The sequence below is a fragment of the Cygnus atratus genome, chromosome 1 (assembly GCF_013377495.2).
Source record: "Cygnus atratus isolate AKBS03 ecotype Queensland, Australia chromosome 1, CAtr_DNAZoo_HiC_assembly, whole genome shotgun sequence".
Taxonomy (NCBI): domain Eukaryota; kingdom Metazoa; phylum Chordata; class Aves; order Anseriformes; family Anatidae; genus Cygnus; species Cygnus atratus.
The window spans coordinates 206,535,995-206,545,371 of record NC_066362.1 but is presented as its reverse complement, the minus strand read 5'-3'; the positions used below and the strand labels follow the sequence as shown (position 1 = coordinate 206,545,371).

Sequence of the window (9,377 nt, the reverse complement as noted above, 5' to 3'; positions counted from 1 at the left end):
TTTCCTCCTGAGCCCTCTTTCCTCTTCACTTACTGCTCTATAGGAGGGTACCTGTGTGGCTCCCTCCTGCTTTCTCTCTTCTCCTGGATGATGGTGACTGCCCTTTGCCTCTGCTAACTGGCTGCGGGCAGGAAGGGAGGGTCCTGACTCTCTCCATGGCAAGCTGAAGCACACGGACAGCTGTCCTGGGTAGGATATATTTCATCCCTGGGGCATGCAATGGGGAGGTACAGACCGTGGTGTGATCAGGTCCTAGTGACTGCCGCCATCGAGATGTCTCACTGTGGTCTCCATTACCCGATTTATCCAAAATTATCTCCCACTTTTCCTCTTGCCTTTTCCACTCTTTTCTACTTGTTTTCGTCTTATCTTAGCTACATCCCTCCTCCTTCCTATTTCTTTCTTCCCCTGACACAGTCGCTCTGCTGCTCCTGCAGGAAGCTTTCACTCCACATTCACATGGAGCTTTTCACGAAGTTCCTGGCCCTACAAACTCTTTTTAATGCTCACAGCTTTGTGCCTAATGGCTTCTGTGGGCCACGTGCCACGGGTTGAGTGTTTTCAATGTGAAGAAGTGGCTTTACAGGGGAGTAGGACTCAGCTCACAGCCCCTGCACTTTCAGGCTACAGGGTGCTAGCCCCATGCTGTATGGCTGCACAACACTGGCAGCTTTATAACCTCACTGAAGGGTATCCAAACCCCAAGAGATCTGTTTTTGGTGCCCCACAGGGCAGGGTCAGTGCCTGTGCATCCTGATGACCCAGATCCCAACCATCTTTAGCTGGATGTGGCCCAGCAGAGCCAACTCGATCGTGGTGGAAGGTCCTAAGAGCAAAAATTCCCCAACCTTTCCAGCCCACAGCACAGGCTGGAAACCACAATCCTTTCCAGGTTGCTGCTAATTCATATGCAAATGCTGGGAGTGAGCAGGATGCCAGCTTGCATCCCAGCAAAGGGAGAGGAGTAGAAGGGATCCAGCCAGAACACGTGGTGGTGGTGCTCCAGGGAAAGGTGATTTTACTGGGATATCAACATGCAGGGTGTGGTGGTTATTAATATTTCCTTTGTGTTTAGTATGAAATAATGCAGGTTGTTCAAAGTGATGCTGGACATGGGAGGGAAGGCAGCCTGCAGGCTGCTGGTTACTTCATGGTGCAAAAATTGGGCTCCCCAGGGCTGCTTTGCTCCCTGCTGTGAGCGTTTACAAATTCAGCCAGCAACTGGGATTGAGGTGGAGGGGAGCATGCTGAAAGCCACTTGGGACAAGCCTCCCCTTCTGTCCTCATCGTCCTTACGGACCTAATTATCCCACATTAACGAAGGGCACTGCAGCTCCTCACTGCCCCAATCCGTTCCTGCTACAGGCGCCTTTTTTGCTCGCAGAGCCCTATTTTATTTATCAGCTTTAGTGTGGTTTGCAGAGAGCTGGAGTCTGCTCCAAATGAATCGTTCCACCTGGACCCCAATTTGCTCTCCAGATGGCTGGGCCCTCTGAAGCTGCCCTGGTGTGATATATTTTCCCTGAGCCTCCATGGGCTTTCCCTGGGTTTTGGCTCCTCCCTGGCTGCCTGTTATTGACAGCTGCATGGCTAATGCCCTGTAGCTCTCTGGCATGTCATTCGGGAGAAACAAAAGCAGATTTATCCCCCTCCTCTTTAGCAGCGAGGATAAAAGCAGGGCTTTTGTGCTTCCCCCAGCATTGCTGGAGAAGGGCTGAGCGCGCTTTGCGGAGGGGACCAGTCGCCACACCGAGCTCCGGTGTGGATGGGAGCTCTCCGAGAGGGAAGCTGAGGCTTCGCGAGGTCCCACCTGGAGGACACAACCTGTGGGCCAGGTAACGTTGGGCTTCCTAGGGAGCTTGCCCCAAAATACCTGGTGCTTACTGCTGGGCTGTGCTTGGACAGAGAGAGTGATGCGGAGAGGAGTGCACGTGGGCAGCGGGGGAACCCAGTCCCTCCTTGGAGATGGATTTGTATCGTGGGTAGACAGGAGGTCTGTGAGCTGGGGAAAGGAATTTGGATTAATCTGGGGTGGGGACTCGTCTCTTTGTAAGCTGCGAGAGACCTCAAGGGCTTGGAAGCTTGTACAGATCAGGGAAGAAGCCTTGACTAGCCCAGAAGCCTGGGATATAGATGCATTCATCTTTCTTGGCTGGAGCTGTGCGTGTCGGCAGAACACGGAGCTTGCTGTGCTGTCCAGAAAGCTGCCTTTGTTGTAACTTCTCTAAATCACTTTGAACCAACTAACAGCATTTCCCTTCTGTGCGGAGCTCTGAGCACCCACTGGTGCCATTTGGGATGTTTGGTGCCTTCACCCACTCCCCCAGGGTTTCTTAGATATTTATGCAGGGCTCGTCATGCTGCTTCATACCTCTTAGGGGTTCTGCAACACCCCATGGCAGGAGTAGAGATGTTTTTGTGTGTGTTTTTGCAGGCATGGAGGATATGATGACATTTTACCAGGGTAGTGGGGCAGGGATCCTCAGTACTGAGGCTGGGTTGTCCTACACGTGGTCACTCAGGTGCAGGTGAGGTGCAGATATAGGAAGAAAGATCACGGGCTCGAGTTAGCACAGGGATTTTGACTCATGAGAAGCTCAAGGTAATCTTCCTCAAGGGGTGTGATGCCTGCTGTCCTGCCGAGGACTGGGTGGATGCCACGGAGCTGTTGATGTCTGCCATCTTGTGACCCCATCTGGGGACCTGTGCTCCTGCCAGAGGCACGTGGTGAGATGCTCCAGAGCCTGGCTCAAGGGGTCAGGCACTTATGAGCAGAGCCTGAACCCCCCCCAAATGTGCTTTTTGCTGTTACAGAGCCTCAGAAAACCAATCTAAAACCTTCATGGCCATGATAGAAGCTGTGATAAAGAGTGCTTTGCTGGCTGCCCTTGCTGGTACCCATCTCAAAGGGCAAATCATAGAATCACAAAATAGCCTAAGTTGGAGAAGACCTGCAAGGACCATCGAGTCCAACTCCTGGCTCCACACAGGGCCACCCAAAACCCAGACTCTATATCTGAGAGCATTGGCCAAGTGTTCCTTGAGCTCTTGCAGCTCAATGCTGTGACCATGTCCCTGGGCAGCCTGTTCCAGTGCCTGACCACCTCTGGGTCCCTAACACCCAGCCTGAGCCTCCCCTGTCCCAGCTGTTAGTACAGTGTAGGTTGGGTAAGGTAACTGCCTTAGAAAAAAAACATCTCCTAAAACCAGAAAGTTTGTTCTACTGAGATAGTGTTGGGTTGGAAATAGCCTAGTGCCCACTGCTGCGTTGTGCTTGGAGGAAATGGTTATTGAGGATGAGCTATGCATGTGGGTAAAGGGGTGTAGTCCAACTAGATTTTGGCTGGAATCTGAACTTCCCCATGACACTGAGAAAGATGCAGAAACCGCAATGGTGTTGGACGTCATGGGCAGATATTTTAATGAGCACACTGTTCTCTTGCCTTCTTCGCTGCTTCTCAATCAGGATGCATCGAATAATGAAGGAAGAGTCAAGTTACAGGACGAGCAGCCTGGAGAATGCAACGCGTGACCCGAGCAAAGAAAAGCTGCACATGAAGCTCTGCAGTGGGTCCTGCCACGCTGAACAAATCCTCCAGACGCTAAATTCCTACCGGCAGAGTGGCATCTTCACAGATGTGGTGCTATTAATCGATGGACAAGAATTCCCCTGTCACCGTGCTACATTGTCAGCCAACAGCACGTATTTTCGGGCTATGTTTGGTGGCAATCTCAAGGAAGGCCACCAGAATATCATTAACATCCAGAAGATTTCTGCCTCCACCATGTCTCTCCTTCTTGACTACATGTATGGGGGGAACATCGTCATTCAGGAAGACAACGTTGAGGGCATCTTGGAACTGTCTGACTTGCTGCAGATCTCCAAGCTCAGAGATGCTTGTATCACCTTCCTTGAAGGCCAGCTCCACCCGTGCAATTGTTTGGGCATCATGAAGTTTGCCGACTCATTCTCTATCGCTTCACTGACCGAAAAGAGCAAGAGGTTCATGCTGGAGTGTTTTGTGGAGGTGTCGTGTCATGAAGAGTTCCTAGAGATGGGTGTGAAGGAGCTGGTTGAGTACTTGTCTGATGAGCAGCTGGTGGTCCCCAAGGAGGAAGTGGTCTTTGAAGCAGTCATGCGCTGGGTACGGCATGACGTCCCTGCCAGGAAGGGGGCCTTGAAGGACCTCCTAGAGCATGTGCGACTGCCACTGCTTGACCCCACCTATTTCCTGGAGAAGGTGGAGATGGACGGACTCATCCAGGACTCAAAGGAGTGCATTCCTCTACTGCACGAAGCCCGCAAGTACTACATCCTTGGGAACGAGGTCAGCTCCTTGAGATCAAGGCCCAGAAGGTAAAACCCAGAGTTGTGTTTCCTAGATCTACATGGCCTAAGTTAATGGATCTTAAAGCTGATGGGGTGGGATTCTCTGATTTTTTAATTTATTTTCTATTATTTTTATTTTTTCCTTCCAATTACTTCTAGCTTCTTGGGCATCAGCATGACTCCTAGCTCAAAGCCATTGCTGCTGGGTCAGGAGTTAATGTCCATTGGAAAAATACAAAACCAAACCAAAACAATAAAAAAAAACATATACTGTCCAGGTGTCTACCTATGTACTCAGATTCTGTCTTTTGCACTGTTGATTTATTGATCAACAAGAAGGTAAAGAACTCCTGACCTAGGCAGCTGATAGTGTAAAGTGGAGGATGAAAAAAAAAAAAACAATTCCTGGGTATGAGTATGTGTGGAAATCTGCACCTTTCTGTCACTTTGGCATTTGGATTTGCTAGATTTGGCCAGATATTTTTGAAGCCTCTGCTGCTTCTTCATGGTCATGGAGGTCCCTCTGCATGTGGTTGGTAAGAGCACCCATGGAGACGTCTGCTCTGGGGTGGGTTGCTGTATCAAACCAGGTGGTTTGCAAGGCTCTCCACTCTTCTCTAGAAGAGACCCATGACCACAGGAGAAAGTTCTTGTGCTCTCCTGCCCTTTGGCCCCAGGAGTCCAGCTGTTTTTCTGCTGCTCAGTGGAGCAGCCTGGGCAGAAGACTGGAATTTGCACCAGTGCCTCTCAGAAGTCCCAGCCTGGCATTTAGGGTTTCTGTCAGGTGAAGAGCTGGTTTGAACCCTTTCACTTTGGTGTGAGGCTTGAAGCTGCCTCTTTGTGCTGAATGACGCAACAGGTTGTTAACGAAAGAACTGCTCAATAAGAGAGTCTGTGCTGACCTCCTCAAGGATGCAGATCACTAAAATTCACTGGGAATAAATCCCACCCCCAGCATCCACATTTTAATTCTCCTCCTTTTACAGCTTTGGCCTTAAGTGAGTTGTCTCAGGCTGTACAAACCATGGCAGGGCTGGGGATTGGACCAAGTCCTTCAAATCCCCTTCCACCCTCCTCCTTCCTCTCCCTCCCCTCCTGCAGAGCTGTCCGTCTCTTGTCACCTACCAGCTGGCAGAATTTTCCTTCCCCTGCTGTCTCTTGTGTCTGCTCGCTGATATTGGGGCTGGAGAGAGTGAGATTTCCTGGAAACACTTCTCTCTCCAGGCAGAGAGAGTGTGGCGGGCTGGCTGCCAGGAACGGCTTTGCACGCCTATGGCCATGTGTTGAGGATTAGGCTTGGATGTAATGAAGGGAGAGGGTGAGGGGGTAATGCCACGATTTGGACCCTTTTCCACCCAAGCTGAGAGATGCCTTTAATTTGAGCATGCCTGTAAGAGGGAAGGTGCGGGGGTTGGGGGGGTGGGGGGGGGGGAGAATTTGCCTAGAAAAATCAGTGGCTGATGAAGGAAAGGAGTCTGCCAATATCCTAAATGGGATAGGAGACTTAACCATGTCTTTCGTGTACTAGGTTCATGGAACTGGCAGAAGTCATCATCATCATTGGGGGCTGCGACAAGAAAGGCCTTCTGAAGCTGCCCTTCACAGACCTCTATCACCCAAAGAACAGGCAGTGGACGGCCCTCTCCAGTGTGCCCGGTTACACCAAGTCAGAATTTGCTGCCTGCACACTGAAGAACGACGTGTACATATCAGGTGAGATGCCCTGGGATGGCTGCTCCCTTCCTGCTTGCAATAAGCAGTGGGACCTCTGCTTGGGCAGATACTCCCCATGTCTGTTTGGTGGGACTCATTCACGACTCCAGAGCAAAGTAATTTCTTCTGAGTGAGGTTTACTCTTAGGTGGTTTGCATTTTGGTGTCCCAAGGAGCCGATTTCAGCTCTAGGGGAGGATGGCACTATTAAAAAGCTTTTCTTCCTGCTTACTGGGGCATCTGTCCGAAGAGTCCAGCTGTGGAATAAGCTGGTTTTGATGTGTACTGTCAGAATTTCCTATAACATCAGGGTCTTCTGCCTGGCCTTCATTTAAAATAAAATGCCTATCAGAAGAGTTCTGTAGAAGGGATGGAGTAATGTAATAAGTTCCTTAAAGTTCATAGGGTATCTTCCTTGGGAAGCTGAGTTTACATGAGTATGACCCAACAGCCATATTCTGGCCTAGATTGTTCCATTGCACAGAGGAACTATACGGTATGGTGGTGTACCGAGGTGATGGGATTGTCTTTGGGATTGCACCAGCTCTCCACCCCTTTTTTTCAGGGGGACACATCAGCAGCAATGATGTTTGGGTGCTGAGCTCCCAGCTGAATGTCTGGATCAAGGTCGCTTGTCTGCAGAAAGGCCGATGGAGGCACAAAATGGCAACACTTCAGGGCAAGGTAGGCCTGAATTTGGGAACAACCCTTACAGAGCACAGTCCCCTGCTTCTCCCAATGTCAAGTACAATGAGAAACTGTCAGTGTTTGGTTGTTTTCTGGCTCATTTGGAGATGATTTTGATGGGAGAAGCCTAGGACATAACTAAGGTGTCATTAGTCTTTGGCTGTGTTGCCACCTGAGGTAGCCAGCAATGAAGCCATAGCAGTAAGTTCTACCACAGGATGGTGGAAGACTTCTGCAGATGGCTGTGTTCAGTATTTGGGTGAAAACCATGCAGGGTGGGTTGTTTCAAACTGGTCAGCCTGTGTGCTGACACTGGATTCAAGGAGAAGGTTTTACCAGGGCCTGGCCTCTGCCCTTCTGGCCTAGCGTTAGCCTCGCCTCATGCACACCATGACAGTGCAGCCCATTAGGTGACTCCAGGAGTTTCTAATCAGCTTGCTTTGCTCTTTTTGTGGCAGATCTACGCTGTGGGAGGCTTTGATGGTTTTTACCGCCTCTCCAGCGTGGAGTGCTATGACACCTTCTCCAACAGCTGGTCAACCTTGGCCCCGCTGCCTCAGGCCGTGAGCTCAGCGGCTGTGGTCTCCTGCCTGAACAAGCTCTACGTGCTGGGCGGCGCTGTGGATGACACTGCTAACACTGACAAGGTATCGCTGGTGAGGATGACTGTGAAGTAGAAACACGGCTGTGAGGTGCAAAATAAGCCCTTGGCAAGTTCAGGCATGGGAGGTTTCAGCTCAGCTTCGGTCTGGTTTCAGGCATTGTGCTTTGAGAGAGAGGGTTGAAAGAAAAGCCTGCAAAGAGCATCAAGGATGGCCAGAGACCTAAAAAACATGGTTCATGAGGGAATGTTGGCACCTGAGTTGTGCTGAGAGTTTTAATGGCACTCAGCTCAATCCCTGAATGTTTAATCACATCTGGGTCAGGACCAGCCACCCTGGGGGCTTGTAATTTGTCTGGGAGAGTTGAACACACAGGCCCACAGAGACACTGCCTGAGGTCCCAGCCAGTTGAAAAAGGAATGCTAGAACCCTCATCGCTTTGGTCATTGCGCTCGTCTCTGGGTGTTGAAGCTCCTGTCTGTGTTTCTGGGTATATTTTCTTTTATTTCTAGTGGATATCAACTTCATCCAAGCAGGGAGATGAGGTTAATTCATGTTCCCATAGCTGCGTTTTTCCTCCCAGGTCCAGTGCTATGATCCAGAGGAGAACAAGTGGACGCTTTTGTCTCCCACTCCTTTTTACCAGAGGTGCATCAGTGCTGTCTGCTTGGACAACATCATTTATGTCGTAGGTGGACTCCTCAGTAAAATCTTCAGCTATGATCCAAGGGAAGACAGCTGGCAAGAAGTGGCAACACTCCCTGGGCCTCTGGTAAGGAAAAGATTTAGGAAAGAAGCCCTGAGCCTTCCTTCTCTCTAGAACAAACGTACCCATCTGTGCTTTGCTGAGACTGAAGGTAAAATACAGTGGGGGGTTGGAATTGAGCATGAGAACATACTGACCTCTATATTTCAAGTCAAATTATGTACTTACCATCAATGACTGCTTGGAAGATGTGTTTCCCAGAGAAATCCCAAATTTTCTTGCTGAGGCTGGGTCCATACTAGCTGTTAAGGCCCTTGGAGAGGATTTGTGGGATGAAAAGGTGGGTGTTGAGGACCTTTTCTCCATGCTGCATGTTGCAAGGCGAGGGGTTATGCTGGCTCTAACCTGGTGTGTGGACTGAACATGCACCAGCTGTGGGTGTGCATCTTGGTTTAACGTCATCACACTTGATTTAGTGTTTTTGTGCTCCAAGGCCAGGCTGCAATGTGAGCCATGGCACAGTGAGTGGGGAGGAATGATGGGGGACAGCCCACCCCAATATGAGTTAAAATGCCACCATTGATGTGCCTGTACAAGCAGCTCTGGCATGGAGGTGGTGGGCGACTCTCTGGGCTTTCAGCATCCTTGCGAGTCTGGGGAGCTGCCAGGAACAGCAAAGCTCCCATCACCAGCTCGAGGTATTTTCAAATGCTTGAAACCTTAAGACTGCAGCACCCCAGGAGCCAGACCCCACTTACCCTACTGACTTTCCATCCCTTCTCCAGAGCAGGTGACAGCTGAGCCCATTGCAATGATGCACAAAGCTGGAGGGCTGTTCCTCAGCTCTTGGGCTTTCCTTCTGCTTTCCAGGAGAGCTGTGGCCTGACGGTGTGCGGAGGGAAGATTTACATCCTGGGTGGCCGAGACGAGAACGGGGAAGGCACGGACAAAGCATTCACTTTTGACCCTGCAACGGGCAGTGTGGAGCAGCAGCCACCGCTGCAGCGCTGCACCAGTTATCACGGCTGCGTGACCATCCTGCAGCGCATGAACAGATGACCACGGGGCTTTGGCAGCATCCTTCTCCCACCCAGAGCCTCCCCTTGAGACAGTGGCCACCAGTGTGTGGACACACAGATCAGCTCTCTGCGGGGAAGGGCAATACAAGCTGCTGAAGATGTGCTCCGGCAGAGCCCTGAGCACTGTTTTGTTTTTCCAGGCCTGGTGATGCCAGTGATTTTGATGCTGATCTAGGTGAGAGGATGAAAGGGTGCTGGGCTGTGTGAAAGCTGCATTGCAGACCTTGCACAGGAGGATTCAAGTATCGTTACAGCCCCTGG

General features: G+C 50.7%; 1 protein-coding gene across 1 annotated transcript; it reads left to right on the top strand.

The window, feature by feature from the left end:
• The first annotated feature begins 3,467 nt into the window (after window positions 1-3,467).
• On the top strand, window positions 3,468-9,096 carry KLHL35 (kelch like family member 35). Its single transcript, XM_035560476.1, has 6 exons — window positions 3,468-4,357; window positions 5,859-6,043; window positions 6,608-6,726; window positions 7,188-7,376; window positions 7,915-8,103; window positions 8,908-9,096. The coding sequence occupies exons 1-6, from the start codon at window positions 3,468-3,470 to the stop codon at window positions 9,094-9,096; spliced, it is 1,761 nt and encodes a 586-aa protein (XP_035416369.1).
• The last annotated feature ends 281 nt before the right edge of the window (window positions 9,097-9,377 follow it).

Excerpts from the sequence above, each read along its gene's own strand:
- KLHL35 (XM_035560476.1), top strand. The coding sequence starts at position 3,468 with ATGCATCGAATAATGAAGGAAGAGTCAAGTTACAGGACGAGCAGCCTG. Across the intron at positions 4,358-5,858 it reads TTGAGATCAAGGCCCAGAAG|GTTCATGGAACTGGCAGAAG; the intron begins GTAAAACCCAGA and ends TTCGTGTACTAG. Across the intron at positions 6,727-7,187 it reads TGGCAACACTTCAGGGCAAG|ATCTACGCTGTGGGAGGCTT; the intron begins GTAGGCCTGAAT and ends TTTTTGTGGCAG.